The 20,758-nt window shown below is 41.1% G+C and overlaps 1 protein-coding gene across 1 annotated transcript in view; it reads left to right on the top strand.

Annotated features, from left to right (window-relative positions):
- The window catches only part of WDR64 (WD repeat domain 64), a 147,655-nt gene that overhangs the window by 71,677 nt on the left and 55,220 nt on the right, over positions 1 to 20,758 (top strand). Inside the window, exons 11-14 of the mRNA XM_017532117.2 lie at positions 9,622 to 9,748; positions 12,765 to 12,913; positions 15,588 to 15,711; positions 19,706 to 19,881. Coding sequence (XP_017387606.1) covers positions 9,622 to 9,748; positions 12,765 to 12,913; positions 15,588 to 15,711; positions 19,706 to 19,881 — 576 coding nt within the window. The remainder of the gene's footprint in view (positions 1 to 9,621; positions 9,749 to 12,764; positions 12,914 to 15,587; positions 15,712 to 19,705; positions 19,882 to 20,758) is intronic.

The following is a 20,758-nucleotide window of genomic DNA, read 5'->3' as shown; positions in this document are numbered from 1 at the left end:
CCATGTTGACCAGGATGGTCTCGATCTCTTGACCTTGTGATCCACCCGCCTCGGCCTCCCAAAGTGCTGGGATTACAGGCTTGAGCCACCGCGCCCGGCCTGACATTAACCTTTTATCTCTCACAAATGTGGTTCCCTCACATTGTTTCTTGGCTGGCAAACTGTGTCTGAGGGCTGTATAACTAGGAATCCCAACTTTCCTTTTCTTTTTTTTTTGAGGCTGAGTTTTGCTTTTGTTCCCCATGCTGGAGTGCAATGGCATTACCTCGGATCATCTCAACCTCCGCCTCCTGGGTTCAAGCAATTCTCCTGCTTCAGCCTCCTGAGTAGCTGGGATTACAGGCATGTGCCACCATGCTGGGCTAATTTTTTGTATTTTCAGTAGAGACGGGTTTTTTCCATGTTGGTCATGCTGGTCTCAAACTCCCTACCTCAGATGATCCACCCGCCTCAGCCTCCCAAAGTGCTGGGATTACAGGTGTGAGCCTCCACGCCCAGCAGAATCCCAACTTTCTACTGCATTAATTAACATGTCAACCAATATACGACCCCATGCTAAATGCCCGAGAGTGCATTAGACTCTGTGCCTATTTATATTTTGATATAATCTTTGTCCGAAAGAAGCTAAAAATCTAGTTGAGTAAATAAAGCATAGCTGCCCCAAATCTTTGATGACCAAACCTAGGAATGACAAAGACATCAAGTTCAATTTTCCCTGTAAATTGAAACTGATTATTAAAGCTGATTATGCAAGTTGAAATCAAGAAGTTATCAAACTGCCTGTAATCTTCTCAAAAGGCAAAGTTAATTTGGCATATCTCTCAAAACTCAAAATAGTCACACCCTTTGACACAAACATTCTATTTGTAGGAACTTATTCAGTTATATTTATATTGCTTTACAAACAGTGTACTTTAAAAAGATATATGTGCAAAGAGGTTCACTACTGCTTTAATAAAAGAAAATAAAGAAATCTAATACCTATGAATAGTGAACTAATTACAATAAACTTTGGAGCATTCACAAACAGAGTACTATTCAGCCATTAAAAGAATGAGGTAAAGCCAGGCACAGGGGTGCAGGCCTGTAGTCCCAGCTATGCACGAGGCTGAAGGGGGAGGATCACTTGAGCTTGGGAGTTGTTTTCATCTTGTTTTCACATTCGTCCTGTGTGATAACTGGCAAATAGGAAATGAAGACATCCAGCATGTCTTTAAAAATTAACTTTTTAATTACCAAACTAATGTACCTAATAAACAGATTCAAATAGTACAAAAACCAAAGTCCTCCTTCCCACCTACCACTTCACTCTAGAGTCCTCAGTCCCACTCCTGGGCAACATAAGGAGACCTTGTCTCAAAAAAAAAAAAAAAAAAAAAAGGTAAATCTAAGTGCATAAATATGCCCTAACATAGATGTAAGCTCTTTATATTGCTTTACCAAGCTCATTTATGTTTCATTTAACCCTTTGTGGTAGATTGAGATAGGTACTGGTGTTATTCTCCTTACAAGTGGGATAGCTAAAGCTCAGAGAAATTAAGAGATTTGCCCAAGTACACTAGTTATTGCAGATGAATCAGGATTCAACTGAGATAGTCTGCCTCCCGAGGTGGTATCTTCCAATAATTATTACGTAAGGAGTGGGATTGAGGAGTCTAGAGTTAAGTGGTATGTGGGAAGGAGGACTTTGGTTTTGGTACTGTTTGGATCTGTTTACTAGGTACATTAGTTTCGCAATTAAAAAGTTAATTTTTAAAGACATGCTGGATGTCTTCATTTTCTATTTGCCAGTTATCACACAGGACGAATGTGAGAGCAAGATGGTAAAATTAACAGGTTTAGTTCTACATACAGTGCTAAAAATATATTTTTTTCTTAAGTAATGTGTAAGAACTTAATAAATACATTTAGCATTGAATTTCCTAAACAGTGTTGAATGTGTGCCGTTTGTATTGTACAGCTATACATACCCTGATTTTGAAATGTACCATTTGTCTGAAGTACTATGTTAACTCTTATGAGATCATAATCTCATAGGTCTTCAGGCTTCTTAATGTAAAATCATGTAAACAATTGAGTGACCCTGATTTGATTTATTTGGGGACTAAATCTCATTAGCCTCTTGTAGCCGTTGGGTAAAATTAGAAAGGCAGGCCAAATTCTGACTTTCCTCTACAATCAGAAAATGGTGAAATCCCCAGACCCCTTTCTCTATCTAAATCATAATGTGATTATAACTCTAAAGATTTCTACTGGTACAATTTTCGTTATGGAATAATGTTTAAACTTCCATTCAGGTATTTCTTACAATGCAGTATCACTATTTGTCGTCCGTCTACTCTCCTGCCTAGACCTAGATCTCCTCAAGGACGGTAATAGGGCTTCTATTAATCTTTGTGTCTGTAACACCTAGGGCAGAGCTTCATAATTATTTGATGTATAATGAATTTTGTATGGCCTGTTAGTGTTGCATCTTCTTATAAATCAGACAATCTGCTCTAGTCACTCTGTAGTAAACACCCATCAAACAACAGATACTTGGCCAGGTGTGACGGCTCACACCTGTAATCCTAGCACTTTGGGAGGCCAAGGCAGGAGGATCACTTGAGGTCAGGAGTTTGAGATCAGCCTGGCCAACATGGTGAAAGCCCATCTCTACTAAAAACACAAAAATTAGCTGGGCCTGGTGGTGGGCACCCGTAATCCCAGCTACTCTGGAGGTTGAGGCACAAGAATCACTTGACCCAGGAGCTAGAGTTTGCAGTGAACTGGGAGCAGTCCACTGCATTCCAGCCTGGGCAATAGAGTGAGATTCATCTAAAAAAAAAAAAAAACAGATACTTTATTAATATATTTGGACAATAATAATTGGCATAAAGTTTGCAAGAAGAAATGCCAGGAAATATGATGAATCAAAACAATCCTCACTCCAGGTACACACATGAATATATTTTTAAAATTCTTCTACTTCATCATTATTTATTAATTCTTTTTTTTCTTCCCTTTTTTTTTTTAGACAGAGTCTTGCTCTGTCGCCAGGCACCAGGCCGGAGTGCAGTGGCACGATCTTGGCTCACTGCAACCTCCACCTCCCAGGTTCAAGTAATTCTCCTGCCTCAGCTTTCTGAGTAGCTGGGACTACAGGCATATGCCACCAAGCCCAGCTAAATTTTTATTGTATTTTTAGTAGAGACGGGGCTTTACCATGTTGGCCAGTATGGTCTCGATCTATTGGCCTCATAATCTGCCTGCCTCGGCCTCCCAAAGTGCTGGGATTGCAGGCGTGAGCCACTGTGCCCAGCCTATTAATTAATTCTTACAAAATTCTGCAGGAGAAGTCTTTCTCTTGTCCTTTTCTTTGATATTTTGTGATAAGTGATTTCAATTACTCAAAACACTTAACCTTACAGTGGAATCTTTTTCCCAATGTTAACCAAATCCTTCCATCTCACTCCATTCCCAATTTATTTGAAAATTATCATTATTGGCCAGGTGCAGTGGCTCACACGTGTAATCCCAGTACTTTGGGAGGTTAAGGTGGATAAATCACCTGAGGTCAGGAGTTCGAGACCAGCCTGGCCAACAAGGTGAAACCCTCTACTAAAATTACAAAACTTAGTCAGGTGTGGCGGCAGGTGCCTGTAATCCTAGCTACTCGGAAGCTGAGGCTGGAGAATTGCTTGAACCTGGGAGGCGGACGTTGCGGTGAGCCAAGATCATGCCATTGCACTCCAGCTTGGGTGACAAGAGCGAAACTCTATCTCAAAAAAAGAAAAGAAAATTATCATTATTATTTTTACTGCTGCTAGAAGATAAATTTTTAAAATAATTTCAGTTTATATTCATGTATATAATATTTAATTTATAACTTACAAATATCCCATTCTGCCCTGGCCTCTTTAGTAGAAGCCACCTACCCTCCTTCATTTTCTTTACATGTCTTCATGACATATCCCTGTCGTAAAGCAACTGAGCTTCCTTTTATGACAACCCAGCCTGCCTCTGTGATGTTTTGCCCATTTTCTTCCTAAACATGGGCTGACATGACTCCACTTCTGCCCTCTTGAGCTTTGTATCACTAATATCTACCATAAGAAAACTGACAACTGGCCAGGTGCGGTGGCTCACGCCTGTAATCCCAGTACTTTCGGAGGCCGAGGGGGACTGATCATGAGGTCAGGAGTTCAAGACCAGCCTGGCCAACATAGTGAAACCCTGTCTCTACTAAAAATACAAAAAATTAGCTGGGCATGGTGGTGGGTGCCTGTAATCTGAGCTACCCAGGAGGCTGAGGCAGGAGAATCACTTGAACCTAGAAGGTGGAGGTTGCAGTGAGCTGAGATCACGCCACTGCACTCCAGCCTGGGTGACAGTGCAAGACTGTCTCAAAAAACAAAACAAACAAACAGACAAAAGAACACTGACAACCTCTAGGGGAATTGGTGAAAGAAGACTAGAGCCTAATTAATATGAGAAAGGAAAATAAATGTTAGGGGCCCTTAAATCACTAAGCTAAAGGAAAAAGTCAATCTGGGAACACTTAGGTCAAACCTGCCTCCCATTCTATTCAAAGTCATCCCTCTTTTCACTGAGACAAATGCATATCTGATTGCCTCCCTTGGAAAGACTAATCAGAAACTTAAAAAAAATGTAACCATTTGTCTCTCACCTACCTGTGACCTGGAAGCCCCCTCCCTGCTTGAGCTGCCCTGACTTTCTGGACATAACCAATGTACATCTTTCATATATTAATTGATATCTCACATCTTCCTAAACTGTATAGAACCAAGCTCTGCCCTGACCACCTTGAGCACATGTCGTGAGGACCTTCTGAGTGAGGCTATGTCAGGGGCATGTGTCCTCAACCTTGGCAAAATAAACTTTCTAAGTTAACTGAGACTCATCTCAGATGTTCAGGGTTCACAGATATCACTACTCTCTTTCCCCTAAAGCAACTAAAATACTGTGACCACCTAAGAATAAAGTAAATAGATTATGTTTTCTGAGGCTATCCTATTTATTAATTGATTTATTAAATTAAAAATGTATTGTCTATACAGTGCAAAGCCATATAAATGCCTATTTGACCAAGACAGAGAATAAGACCAAAAACCAACTAACCAACCAAGCTAAACAGAATACATTAGACATTGGGGAAAAAGAATCAAATAAGCTGTGGTTCTTCCCCCAAGAGAGTTATAGTCTAGTAGAGAAGGCCACTGAATAAGTCATCATATTATGCCAGGTCCAACCAGCAGACCCTGACCCAGCGACAGATGAACAGATACACTCAGACACAAATATCCAGTGAAAGAGCAGGCTAGGCAGCCGGCTGCTCACAGACACAAAGAAGGGTTTGGTAAAGAGTTAGTAACTGTGGCCCTGACCAGCTGGCACTCCAGGCATTTATTCAGTCTAGATTTAATGACAGAGGCTTTGAGTCAGCACACTTGTGGATAATGATTAAAGGCCAGATTCTGAGGCCTAAAGCTGACACCATTTGTGGGTAATAACATTGTTGACCCCCCAAGTAGAGAGCAGTCATGGGCCCATGGATGTTCAAAGGTCAGCCTTAGGACCACATGAGTAAACAAGCTCTTTAGATAAACTCTCCCACATTCCTTTCTATCTACTCCTGCCTAATTGCCACTGGGTAAGAACCACCACCTTCGGCTCATTCTTTTCCGAGGCTTTTGCAAAAACCTTCTGGCCTTCCAAGAGGGTTTGCATCTATTTTACAATTTTTCCCACCATCCTGACTGAACTTCTACAATATAGCAATTAATACAGACAGATGCAGTCATGTGCTGCATCATATATGATGGTGATCATATAACTATACCATATAGCCTGGGCACAGGGTAGGCTATACCAGCTAGGTATGTGTAATTATACTCTATGATGTTCACAGAAGGACAAAATTGCCTCAGGACATGTTTCTCAGAACATATCCCTGTCCTTAAGCAGCACATTATAGGTATCCAGAGAAAGCACAGTTACATTATAGGTATCCAGAGAAAGAACATCTAATTGGAAGGATGTCCAATGAAAAGTTGTTTAAAGATTAATTTTTTTGAATTTTTGTTAATTTTTAACCAGCACCATGTTTTTAAATCATTAGTGCAAGTGTCCCTGATATAGCTTTATTTTGAATGTTTTATGTAATATTTATAGCATAAATACTATAATAAATATACCCTACTGCAGTTTTTCCCTCAACAGTATATTTTGATATTTATTTATATTGTTACATGTAGCTGTAGTTCATTTATTTTAATTACTGATGGAATCCTGTTGTACGAATGCAGCACATTTATTTGTCTAACTTGGCCAATGAACATTTGAGTAGTTTCTACACTTTGTGTCTTTGTGCTTGTTGCTTTGGTTGAACAGAAGTTTTTAATTTTAATTTTTAAAGTTTTCATGGCTTATGCTTTTTGTGCTTATTTAAGAAATCTCTTCCAACTCTGAAGTTCTTGAAGATAGCCTCCTCCTCTATATTTTTCTAAAAAGAATAGTCTCCTTTTAATATTTAGTTCTCTGTCTCTTTCTCTTTCTCTCTCTCTCTCTCTCTTTTTTTTTTTTTTTGAGACCACGTCTCACTCTGTTGCCCAGTCTAGAGTGCAGTGGCATGATCTCGGCTCACTGCAACTTCTACCTCCTGGGTTCAAGCGATTCTCCTGCCTCAGCCTCCTGAGTAGCTGGGATTACAGGCATGCATCACCATGCTTGGCTAATTTTTGTATTTTTAGTAGAAAGAGAGTTTTACCAGGTTGGCCAGGCTGGTCTTGAATTCCTGACCACAAGTAATCTGCCCTCCTTGGCCTCCCAAAGGGCTGGGATTACAGGTGTGAGCCACTGCTTGCAGCCTCTCTCTTTCTGTGTGCGTGTGCGTGTGTGTATGTGTGTGTGTGTGTGTGTGTCTATGCTCATTCCTTCCAATCTACACTCTCCTCTACCTGGCCCTTTAGGTCCCAGATCATAAATAGCTCTAGTCCCTGAGCCAGAGGTTACCTTGTTTACTTCCTGGTCAGAAAGTGATGTGCCCCAACCTCACTGGTCTAATATCTTTGAAAAAATTACACATCCCGATAAAGACAGAGCACAGCCTGTTGCTTTTCTGAATTGGAAGACCTGCTGCTATCTCTGCCATGGAGCCAAGGCATGGAGGTCTTCTGGTCCTGTCTTCTGCAGAAGCTGCTCAGCTGTCACTGCCTGTCACAGAAGCTGCTCAGCTGTCACAACCCAGGTCTCAGGGCTCAGCCCATTCACCGCTTTATGCTTCTCTCTTGTTTGGATCCAGAGAGAGATATATCTTTCTTTGAAGCCCTGCTGTTTCTTTTTACTTTTTTAAATATATATTTTCTGTATGTTTGGAGAAGAAATATTTCATCAAAGCAAAAATTTTTAGCACTATTCTGACCTGAACTCTTTAGTTCTCTTTATGGAAGAGTTAAAAAAAAAAGAGTAGGAGTTAGCTAGATAGAGAAGGCCTTTGAGAGGAAATTGCAGATGAAAGGAAGAGTTCCTGTGAATGCACAGAGACCAGAATAAGAAAGAAGCTTTTTGGAAATGCAAAACACTTTGGTGTGACAGTAGCAAAGAAGGCATATAGGGAGGGGGGCAGCAGAGAAACCTAGAGGATAGGAGCAGAATGACGCAGAAGGATTTTATGCCTCCCACAGCGCAGGAACTGCCACTTCCCTAAAACACACAGTAAAGACCCAAAGAACTGAACACTGAAGAAGACAAAGAAGACAAAAGCCAATATAATAACTCTATAGAGAACGTCACAGATTTCAAAACATAATCACATCAATTAAATGAGGCGAATGGTGCTGATGTCATCATGGCCATTCAAGAAACAAGAAAACTGAGACTCAAGAAGTTTATGTGATGAACGAGAATTGAAACCCTAATCCTCGTTTGCCTAGGCCCTTGTTCTTTTTGTCAACTACAATTCAGAGTGTATATGCATACAGCAGAAAGACTGCCAGCCATGAACAGACCTTAGCCAAGGCAATAAAATGAAGAACAGTTTGCGTAGACACATTGTTTTGGTGAACTCCGTGAATCCACTTTTTTGTCTCTTCCTCCTCTTGTCTCTCATTCTATGCTCTGTATTGAAGTTCATATAGTCCATTATACTTGCTTACTCTATAATATAAAAGACTGAAAAGGCTCAATACTCTAGCTACTCTTTTAAAATTGGCATTTTCACTAGAATAAATAAAATAAATCTCAACGGCACAAGTTCCAAGCAATACTAGCCTACAGAAGGTTTACATTTGAGCAAAAGCTCCTCACCCGTGTTCTCCGAGTCACGGGACCTAGCCAACTTTGTGTTCTTACATATGAGGACTAACCTGCCTTAGCAATAGTGAAGATTTGAACCTAATTAACTTGTAATGAACTCAATTATAAATGCCTCAAGTTGGTTACTCTGTTAACTACTTACTAAAGTTTTATATGTGGTTCTGTTAATGGTCACCCATTTACTCAACAAATACTCCAATTTGATAGGTTAATACGTTTATTATAACATGAAAATATTATTTAAGGGCTGATATATAGCTAGAAAATGTAATTTTCCCCCCAGCTTCTACAACTGAAGAAATGTAATTATTGATTAATCAACACTTATCTCTGAAATTCAATAACACTAACTTGCTAAAAAAAACAGATAGTAAAGAATGCAAAGACCAGTTCTTTCAGATCACAAGCTTAACTCAAGTTCTATTTGAGAATTACAGAGTTATCTTCCCTCCCTTAAAGGATAGTGTTAATAACCTATATTCTTATACTCTTAGTATGTCTATACCATCCCTAAAAACTGCTTTCTATAATTCTTATGCTTTTGGGCAAGTGGAGAGGGAGGTTTTTAGTAACTTCACTTAGGAAGATGTTCCCATCTTCATATGTCATGAGAGAGCAATTTGAAAGCTTCCACTTAAAATATGTCTTCTTCCTATTTTCTCATCCATAATACAAAGAGAAATGTGACTTTAATTCAAATCTAAGTCATGATCTTTTATTATTCCTCCACATTCTTTTTTTTTTTTTTTTTGAGACGAATTCTCACTCTTTCATCCAGGATGTAGTGCGATGGTATGATCTTGACTCACTGCAACCTCTGCCTCCCAGGTTCAAGCGATTCTGCTGCCTCAGCCTCTGGAGTAGCTGGAACTACAGGTGCCCACCACCACACCGAGCTAATTTTTGTATTTTTAGTAGAGATGGAGTTTCAGCATGTTGGTCAGGATTGTCTCAATCTCTTGACTTCATGATCCACCCGCCTTGGCCTACCAAAGTGCTGGGATTACAGGTGTGAACCATTGTGCCCGAGCCAGATTCTTAAAGAGTAATGATAGAAAAATCCAATTCCTAAAGGTATACCTTTAAGCAAAGTTTTAATCACTGCTGCTATTTTCCTCTGCTATTAATGAACAATAATCCAACCCAGAACTAAATTGGAACTTAGCAAATGTAAGCTCATCATATAAATAATACTTTGGTATAAGTTTATAAGAGCATATTTCAGACTTAAAATGCTTCACCTAAATATCTTTGTTGGGAAAGGCGAGTATAAATAGTGGTGAACTGTGTTTGTTATTCTTCCAGGTTTTCAGGGTGTGGGATATACAAACTCTTTCACTATTACAAGTCTTCCATGACAGCCAAGGAGGACCAGGGGACATGCAGATTTATTCTATGATATATGATGCCAATCACGGCATGCTTATTACAGGCAAGTGTACCCAATTAATGTCAAATGAAACTCATGAATTAATTTTTAACCTTTTTAAAACTAGCACTTGAGCACTAACTAGAAGAAAAATAAAACCAGAAGGGTAATTTATGAAACCATGATTCATGACAGTAGATAGTTAATTGAATTCTGCTCTTTCCTATATATTTCTGTGGCTGGGTGAATGAAATGTATTTCTGAAAAAACCAGGTTATTGCTTTAAGTTCTTGAATCTAAGAAGAAAGTTCTATTTGAGTAATTATACAGTTATCTTTCCTCCCTCAAAGGATAGTTTTACTAACCTGAAAATACCAGGTTATTGCTCTAAGTTCTTGAACCTGGGAAGAAATGCCCGGGTTAAGCAAAGAAGTGGGATGTATATAACTTGTTGCTATGTGTATTATTAGGGCAAATCCAGCTACCACACGCAGCTCTGTTTTGAGTCTGGAGCAGGAATATGATCCTATCTTACAGTGGCTGCAGTAGCATGCCGAGTCAGTGCCTTTTCTGCAATGAGGAAATTTGGGCCCATACCATTCTGATAATGAGTCATTACACAGTAGAAAAAGTGCTGACCCTCTCATCAGCGTTTGCCTCTTGACGAAGACTGATAGAGAGTGAGGATAGAGTCCCAGTGCTGATGCCAACAGATTTGTTGCTGACTTTTCTAGTGGCCTCTTAGAAAGACATGCTTACTAAAGAAACAAGGGGCCCTGCTAGGCAGACATCTAGGTGGAGCACTTTTTACATGCACACCTTTAGGCTTCAGGATAAAAATGAATTCTATTAATAGCAGGTCCTCCTTCTGGAACACAAAACTAGAATGAATGTCCTAAGCATTTTCCCACTGGCCACCTGCTCTGAGTTCCCGTGGGATTAATTAAGGCAGGGAAGAGGTTGGTGCCATCTCTGCTGATGGAGAATGTAATTATTTTTGACTTTTGGTGTTTTTATATCCTGGATTAGGAGTGAACTAGCACTTCATACTCAATAAAGAACTTTTCACGTTATAAAACAGGACTTGGTTTTAGTTATAAACACCTCTTCTCTGTTTTGCCTCCTCTAAAAGGAACATACTCATGACTATAAGCAAATTTTCTCTCTTGGTGTCCCAATTTGCATGTTCGATTACTAGGTTCAGCATTTTCATCCCATTTATCATCATAGTAACCGAGGACTCAACTAGTAACACAAAGAAGAAAAAGAAAAAGAAGACAGAAAGATCAAGATTTCTTCCCAATTTTATATCATTCTCATAGCACCTCTGTTTGCAAAAATATAAAGCCCTGTGTATTGCTTAATCATCAAAATTGCAGACACCGACTGCAACTGTGACCTTGACATCGGAATTACATGAAGCTTATCTCTAGGATTTTAATTCATTCTTTTATTCAAATGAAGCAGACATCAGTCCTCTAAATCCTAATCACAGCAGCACCGCGTGCTAGAAATGCTTTGTAGAATATGTTATTGCTGCTGTCACTGTTATCATTGCTCTTATTAAGACAACTGCCATTACGATCATATATTTTTTCATTTGATCTGCACAGCCACCACATGAGGTGGTAACTATTTTTGCTATTTTATAAATGGTGAGACTGAATCTCAAACAGCCCAGCTGACTAAGGGCAGGACACAAGGTGACAACATAGAGCTGAGATTCAGTCTCAGAGCTTCTAGCTCTTGACTCCACATTCTTTCTCGGCACTGCATCATTTCTGCAGTAGTAGTGTAACTAGCCAAAAAGTAGAAGATTGCTAGTTTCCCATAAACATATCAAGATTTATTGACCTCCATTCTGAATAAAGTCAGTTACTGTCACTATAATGGAAAGGATTAACCAAAAGGTCCAAGTATGATTTGAGTATCTGGTTACCATATTCTGCTCACATTTCCATGTTAAGGTATCCGAACAGAGAAATAGAACCAGATGAACCATCTCAGTCCTTATTTACACGTAAACAATTTTTATCTTAAAATTAAACGAGAGTGTTTAGCAACTCCTGTTGAAACTTCTCCTAAAGTTAAGAATTATTTGAAGAAACTTGAGAAACTCAATGCAAAGTCGGCCTTATTAACTTAATCTTTACATCGATAAAAGAGGGAAGAAGTTTCACTTTTGCTTGAGCCACAGGAATGCTCCGAGATTCTTATTTATTTTTTTATTAATTTTTTTGAGACAGAGTCTCACTCTGTTGCCCAGGTTTGGAGTATAACTGCGTGATCTCGGCTCACTGCAACCTCCACCTCCTGGGTTCAAGCAATTCTCCTGCCTCCGCCTCCCAGGTAGCTGGGATTACAGGCTCCCGCCAGCATGCCCGGCTAACTGAGATTCCTATTTATATTTCTAGACGTCACACTAAAACAGAGCACACAATTAGTTAATTCTGTTACTTAAATCATACTTAGAAAAGTGCAAGTAAAGAATACCTACTCCTCATCTACTTCTACTTCATAGTGGTGATTTGGAAATTAATCTTATTTCATAATGATGTTGCAAACCCTGGCTTGTGATCATTCTCATTCATTACATTTAGTAAGACCATGTGTATAGAGTGCTTTATCAATTTGTTGGTTGAAAGGGGCTCTCTGACAATAAATTTCCACCACCAAGTGGAAGCTAACCTTCAGCAGAAAGCTGGTCATCACATTTATTGCTGTACAACAGATGGAGAGGCATACTGCAGGCACAATAAAGAAGGAGAGAAGTGGACTATGAAATACAGGAAAATGAGGTTCACTAAAAACGGTATCAACGAAGTCCAAATGGCCTGCACTTGAAAAGTAATCCAGTCCAAAACTAATGCTTTGCTGCGGCTGAATCATATGTGCTTTATCTGTCAAAAATGTTCTAGAATAAATTAAAATATTCTCACCTCGTTAAGTTTCCTAGGCGTTGATTGATATTGCTAATCTCACTGTTTGGCTGTTACCAAACCCAACTGCTTGACTGAAAACCTTTGTGATTCAAAACTTCTAATACTGGGTATTTATGAGATTCTTCCTTCTGTTCCAGGATCTAGTGTTATGGACATGTATCCTCTGACTAGGATGATACAAGATACAAAACAGATTCCTCACACTCATGAACGAGAAATTAATGTCATGCTTTACAACAAATATTTTCACCAAGTACTCACTATCTGCTCTGAATCCATAATTAGGGTAAGTACATATTGGCTTTTCAAACAGGAAAAAGGCAATGCGGATACAATTTTCTCTTCTTAAAATAAATCATTGCATGATGAAGCAAATGTAGCAGCGCATATGATAAGACCATACATTAGAGTGATTTTGAAGCTTTCACGAGTACGTGAAAAACAAGCGTTTTAATTAAGCCAGTTCAGACTGCTTGCTGTCAAGCCACATGCTCAATTGAATAAACACGGCTAGTTTTCACAATCAAAACAGGAATTTTAGAGGAAATATATTAAGAAGACAGAACTAGTTTGCATTTTAATTTTTTTAACTGAATACGGGAAGAGGATTTATGTTAAGAAGGAAGGAGAATAAATTTATAGGTGTTTACTGTAACCCCTGTAGATTCAGAATACGTGCCAAGAGCCTTAAGTATGTGGTCTTATTTAATCTTCACAACGGTTCTCTGTGGACAGATAAAGAGTTTCATTTTTAAAGATGAGGAAACAAGGGCTCAGAGAGATCAAGCAACATAGCTGGGATCTTAAGCACGAGGGCTGGAATATGAACCCAAGTTTTTTGGTTGTAAGCACCCATGCCCTTTCTGCTGCATTCCTCCAGCCCAGCTGCCAGAGGCATGTGAACCAGAGCAACTCCATCTTGAATGAGGTTGGGTAAAATGAGGCTGAGACCTACCGGGCTGCATTCCCAGATGGTTAAGGCATTCTAAGTCACAGAAAGAGATAGGAGGTTGGCACAAGATACAGGTCATAAAGACCTTGCTGATAAAACAGGTTGCAGTAAAGAAGCCAGCCAAATCCCACCGAAATCAAGACGGTGACGAGAGTGACCTCTGGGCATCCTCACTGCTACACTCCTGCCAGCGCCATGACAGTTTACAAATACCATGGCAATGTCAGGAAGTTACCCTATACAGTCTAAAAAGGGGAGGCATGTATGATTCACCCCTTGTTTAGCACATCATCAAGAAATGGGCAACCAGCAGCCCTCAGGGGTTGTTCATGGAATAACCATTCTTCATTCCTGTACTTTCCTAATAAACTTGCTTTCACCTTACTCCATGGACTTGCTCTGAATTCTTTCTTGCATGAGATCCAAGAGCCCTCTCTTGGAGTCTGGCTCAGGATCGCTTTCCTGTAACACGGCCATCACAGCATTTCCTAGAAGCCAGGGCCCCTGGCCACGCTAGCTGTGTCTGTCATTACGGCCCCTGAAGTCATCTGACAGTGATGACTGGAGGTGTTGGCTTTAGGTGTTTGCCCCTTCATTTCATGCACACTCTCTGAAAGGAGACATATGGACTAGCAGGCAGCATTCCTCTGGGGACCCTTCAAATGACCTCTCAGTCTCTGACTTCTGTGATTGTTCGCTGGAGAATCACCTGAGCTCATTGTATTAGCACATTTCTGGTAACGCCTAAAGAGACAGTACAGGAAAACGAAAGCTGAAACCTACCCTGCTTTCGTGCAATCAGTATTTCGTGCAGTCACCTCTTATGGGGAAAACGTCATCCCTGTGTGGGAGGAAAGGGTGGAAAGGAATACATCAAGGTGAGTTTTCATGACAGCTTGCTTGGAGAGGGATCACACTGCAGGCCAGGAGAGATGGGTGACCCCTGAGACCCATTCATGCAATGACCCACATTCCTCTTTCTCCCTTAAGAACCCTGTCTATAACCAGGGACACCCAGAGGTTAAAAGCACGGACTCTAGGGCCACATGGACTTCACTCAAGTCCCAGCTCTACCACTCCCCAGCAAGTGGTCCTCATTGTCCGGCCGCCAGACTATCTCATCAGCGCCATCTCCTCCACGCTCCCCTCTCACCCAGCTGCAGGGGCTTTCTTTCCATTCCCTGGAGGAAGGATGCACCTTCTCACCCCTGGCACTTTGTATTTGCTGTCCCCTCTGCCACAATACCTAGAGTGCAAGCATTCTGTGTTGTCAGTTCAGTGCTGTTACTAACTGGCAGTGCAATTTACATCTGAACATGGCAACTCCATGAAGAAGGAGAGACTCAGTCAGAAAATCTGCAGGTCTAAATCCTCTACTGTGTTTCCAGAGAGAGATCACGATGAGTGTTGAGTCTTTAGATGTCTCTAGATTTTTTTATTATACCCATCCGATTACACAGATGGCCTCCTCTGAAGTCAGCTTCTCTCTCCTTTCTTTCTGTGTTTCTCCCATTCTCTCTCTCACTGGGCCCGTGTCCCTATTTAGAACATTCCTAGGAAAGATTAGTGAGCTCTTTCCTCAGGGTTCTTCTCTCAGATCCCATGCTATTAACCACAGACCCTGTCCCACGATCCCTGACTAATTAGGATGAGTGTCACCAGCGAATAAATCCAGTTCGTTTTTCTTTTGTCTGCTGCGCTTATAACTGATCCATTTCTAACCTTGCTTCAGGCTTACAGTACCTTCTGACCACTTCTTCCACAGCCAGGGTCTGCCTGAAATAGAGTCCCCGGCTGTCTCAGCCCCTACATTTGCAGTCCAGGAGAGCACAGTAACTATTAAATGCACTTTATCTTTTAGAACTTTCTTTGATCAAACCAACATTCAGGGCAGAGAACTAGGAAATGTGTTAGATGTAGAGTTCCATTTTTGAATATGGTAAAATTCTAATGAGAATTGAAGGGCTTATTCAAAGGGATTATTTGATATTTTTGTTATTTCCCATAGGTATGGGAACTCGAGACGGGACTCCAAGTATACCAGATTTTAGACTCTCATGGCTTCAATATTGAAGTGACTTCTGCAGCTATCGATGAAAGCGGATTTATTTTTGCCACAGGAGCATATAACGGTCAGAGTAATTTTAGTGTCCTGAGAATTTCTGTCGAAAACTCTTTAGTACTTTGGGATAGAAGGAGAGCATAAAGCAGGCTGGAATATATCTGTATGCCAGTGAAATTCCTATGCCTGGGTGGAACGTCTGGAATAGTGGTAGAGTCCCTTATCTAACAGGCATCAATGTCTTGATATGGATGTTAAAAATAATTCCTCATGTTGCATTTACATAGTTGCTTTAACAGTTTGCAAAAGTCTTTCACATATGCCATCTCAGAGAATCTGTGTTGCACTGACTCATTCTATCCTTCCACTTTTGGGCACCATTAGCTAAGAGATAGGCATCGGATCCAGTGCTTGCTAACAATAGTTTTGCCGACAGTAGACTTCTGGACCAGACAAAACATCCAGCCAACTTTGTCACATTACTCCTAGAATTCTATATTGGAGTGTTCATATGCCTTCTTGAGAGGACGCCAGGCCCAGGTTGGGCTAGGTCATTTGCTATGCCTTACGCTATGGAGCACTGGCAGGACTTCCAGAAACTAGAGAGCCACAGACCACCCCACCTTTCACCCCACTCACTGCATTCTAAACGAAAGAACTGCTTTATCTAGACCATATGACCAATTGCATGCACTATACTGAATATATTTACCCTAGGCCTATATTTATTCAATAAGTGCTGGTTCCTAAGCCAATTGATGAATTGAGTGAGCATCCTGATGTGTGAAAGTCTGGTTTTTTTAAAGTGTGAGCAGATGACAACACAGTGTGAAAGGAAATCATGAATGCTGAGTTGATGGGGTAGGAATAAATGCAGCTGCCCTTCACGTGGACCAGTTCTTGAGAAAGCAATCTCACTTTCCGTAAGCACACCCTGCGTAGACATGAAAAGGGTTGTTGAAATGCTGAGCAATGTACACGGTTATTATCAGGCAGAAGCATTAAGCAATTCAGTATATGACTGACAATAGTATTGCTTTCATGCAAGCAAGTCATATTTTATGCTGTTAGTTCTAGAACCTAGAATTCTTTCAAATATTGAGTTCATCCTCCTCAAAGGTACGTATGTTAAATTTATTTTATTGTATTTATTTATTTGGAGACAGGGACTCACTGTGCTGCCCAGGCTGGTCTTAAACTCCTGGCTTCAAGTGATCCTCCCTCCTTGGCCTCCTGAGTAGCTGGGATGACAGGCATGAGCCACTGTGCCAGGCCCTCCCTGTTAAACTGACAGATCCAAGACACCCTGGGAAGTGAGATTCTCTGACTCCCGGAGAAGTTCAGACCGTGAGCCACTGGTCTCCTCTCATTACTGAGGAGTACGTCTCCCTGCTCTCTGCTCCACTAAATCCCAAGTCCTAAGGTGGCAGGAAATCTAGGCAATGCGACTGTCGTCTGCATAACCCAGGAATGTATGAGATCACGATGACATCTTTTAACGGTTTGTGTGGCTGCTTTCCTATAATACCACAGAGTCCCTGAGGGTAGGAACTATGATTATTCATTAAATACCCCCGTTTCTACCACAGTGCTGGGTAATAGGGAGTATTTAACCAATGTTTAATGATGGTGTTAGTGGCCAACAAACAAATACTGGGAGCATGAGTGTTGCTGATGGGGAGAACCTGGTGTAGGAGATAGAAAATACTGCAGTGAAAACACTCTGGGTGTGGAGTAGGATCAGCGCTGAGGGATAAGAAGGGGGCAGGGTTAAAGGCGAAGAGGAAAAGACCTGTGGTTCACTGGAGTCTGAACCTGAGGTGACCACTATAAAAGCCCCTCTGAGAAGAGAGTTCTCCACTCTGAGCAATGACCTAGAAATAGGCATTCCACAATTATACCGTTTATTATCCCTGTGGCCCCTTCTTCCAGGTCCCCCAAAGCAAACAAATGAACTTAACAATAAGGAAAGTGTCTCTGTCCATTTCACCTGCTACAAAGGGATACTATAGAGTGGGTGGTGTTTTGTTTTTTAAATTTATAACAGATTTAGTCATAATAACCAAAAGCTGAAAAAAAAACCCATTTTCAACAGATGACTGCTTAGACACACTGCAGTGGAATACTGTAGTGATTACAAGTAATGCAAAGAAACAAACTAGTTATATGTGCAGCAGTTTGAATGAATCTGAAAGGCACTAGGAAAAATAAAAAGAGGCCGCTTGTATTTCCAGTACTTTGGAAGGCTGAGGCAGGTGGATCACAAGGTCAGGAGTTTGAGACCAGCCTGACCAACATGGTGAAACCCTGTCATTACTAAAGAAAACAAAAATTAGCTAGGTGTGCTGGCGGGTGCCTGTAATCTCAGCTACTTGGGAGGCTGAGGCAAGAGAATCACGTGAACCCAGGAGGTGGAGGTTACAGTGAGTCAAGATCGTGCCCAGCTAATTTTGTATTTTTAGTAGAGTTGGGGTTTCTCCATGTTGGTCAGGCTGGTCTTGAACTCCCGACCACAGGTGATCCGCCCGCCTCAGCCTCCCGAAATGCTGGAATTACAGCCGTGAACCACCACACTCAGCCCAGAACTTTTCTTGAACCTATGAGAGAATTGATGTCGCAGGGCAAATAACCTGAAATCTAAGGTGAGACAGGTACTTCCAGGGGAAGACAGGACACACTTACTGGCTTTACCTAGGGCAGTGATGAGAAGGAAATGGGAGCAGCATTCAGATGGGTGAGAATGTATTCAAATTTGTAAGAATTGCTGAGATCTGAGTGTAGGAGAGCATGAGAGTACAGAGCTTCTGAAAACCAGAAACACAAAGGGAGTGTATGTTCATTCCCATGCTCCTCACATAGCTCATCACATGTTACACAGTGCCGGCCTCCCACATGGTGCAGATCTGGGGGAGAGGAACAGCCAACGCTGTGGAGCAACAGAAAGTCCCCCTGCATCTGTCTTACTGACAAAGCAACAGCCTAAGCCACTGAGGGAAGGGCAGAGACCCTTTTGCTGTTATTGTAGATGAAGACCGATTGTAAGGGAGAAAGAACTGGGCAAATTTTTCTCTACCTCTTAGCGGGAGATAGGAAAACCTCCTGGGCTCAGACCATTTGACATTCCTTACCACTCAAGGCAGGAAGACTGGGTGTTTCTCAACAACAGAAATTGATTTCTCTCAGTTCTGGAGGCTGGGAAGTTCAAGATCAAGCCTCGGGCAGCTCTGGTGTCTGGCAAGGGCCCACCTTTTGGTTTATAGATGGTCCCTTCTCACTGTGTTCTCATGTGACAAAGGGGAAAGGCAGATCTTTCAGCCCAGTTTACTTATTTTTATTTTTTTCTTTTTTTGTCTGAGCCACAGCATATCTGAATTTGGGGCTGGCCTTTTTTGTTTTTTATATATAAAGGCACTAATCCCATTCATGAGGGCCCTACCCTCATGACCTAATAATCTCCAAATACCATCACATTGGGGATTCAGTTTCAAACAGAAAGTATAATTTTAAATGTAAGAAAAAAACTTGACACTTTTCTTTCATTTTCCTCCCTTAACCAACAAAACCACTCCAAGCTTGGCAGTTTCTTACCAGCTGGGATTCCCTCCAACTTTTTATTATCTAATAAGAACTGAAGTCCTAAAACATGTCAGCACATTAGGAAATGTGATAGATTACTGGAATGGTCTTTCGCTGTGAACAGTAACTGTGGCATGGTAGCTAATATTCCCGTGATCAGGACAGGGTGTTTAGCACACGGAAAAGCACTGGGAGAATAAGAACAGAAAAGATCCACCTAAGAAAAAAAGCTTAGTAGGAGAGACCGAGGGTAGATTTCAAGGCGTTTCCTGGTCCTGTTTATTTTTTTTCAGCCTGTGACAAATCAAGGCATACAGAAATAAATTTCATGTACTGCAAGCCTGAGAAGACTCACCCATCTGAATAGGAAATAAATATAGGATAAATCGTTGGCAGAAAGCTTTCGATCGGATGAATTTCTCTGAGCTAAAAGCCAAGCTTTCTCTAAGTCATTTTTACCCACATAGTCTTTTTCTCTGCCTGCTCAGGAACAGTCAAAATCTGGGACTTTGGCAGTGGGCAGGAGATGAAAGTGCTGCTGGAGGGGAAAGACTGGAAGGAGGACGACCACTACCTGCGGCGCCTCATGTTCCTCAAATCCCCGGAAGAACAACAGCACCTGCTCCTGGCCTTGGAGCGCAACGGGACTGTCAAAATGATCCAGGTTAACAATCCCATTTCATGTTCGTTCTGTAGGTGCCCTTTTGGGAAAATCCAATGAGTCAGTGGGTAATCCCCACCCATGTAACTCCTCTCTTGCTAGCCAGCTGAAGATAGTGTTTATGCAAAGAGTGAAAAAGAAGCGCTGCCCAGCCGCCACCTCCTGCCCATCAAGCTTCTGCTGAAGGGTTAGTTAGGGCCTCCTAAGGCGCGTGACAAGAAGGTTAAATTTATACTCAGCTGCCACCTCTGACATGCTTTATACCCTCCTTTTGGAATAAATCACTAGCAGAACTGCTCTCCAGCAGGCTCTGTCCCTTATAACTCATAATGCATTCAGGGATGCTCAAGTCACTTTTTCAGTTTGTCACCAAAATCGCCTTGTTTATTTTGAGGTTAATGATCCAGTCTGCCCAGGGCTGTTTGAGGAGGACTGAGGTAGGCTAATTTATTTTTCCTATGACTCTATTATCACCTTGGAATGCTAATGCCCTCTTCAAATTTAAAATGAAGACTGGATCATTTATTCTGGCTATTGCGTGGATGTCACCCCATCACCTCGAACTCAAGGACTCATTACCTTTATTATTCTCCTTCTGAAAGCTAAGATCAGAAAAATCTTGGATAGCACAGCAATCATGAAGCACCAACTTAAGGTAACTGATGACTTAAGAACTGAAAGAAGGAGTGACAAACTTCCCTGATGTAATACACTCTTCTCTTGCCTGAGCAATCCAAAATGGCACTGTAGAAAGGAATTTCTTAGTAATACACTCTAAAAATGAAATTTTATTAAGTGCCATTGTTCATCAGGATGCCCTTCCTACCAGACAATGTCTGCTGTCACAAATGCTCTTTTTTAAGGGCTGCAAAAGTAGCAT

This window comes from Cebus imitator, unplaced genomic scaffold, assembly GCF_001604975.1.
Source record: "Cebus imitator isolate Cc_AM_T3 unplaced genomic scaffold, Cebus_imitator-1.0 Scaffold75, whole genome shotgun sequence".
In the NCBI taxonomy this organism is placed as follows: Eukaryota; Metazoa; Chordata; class Mammalia; order Primates; family Cebidae; genus Cebus; species Cebus imitator.
This window is presented reverse-complemented; position numbering and strand designations above follow the sequence as displayed.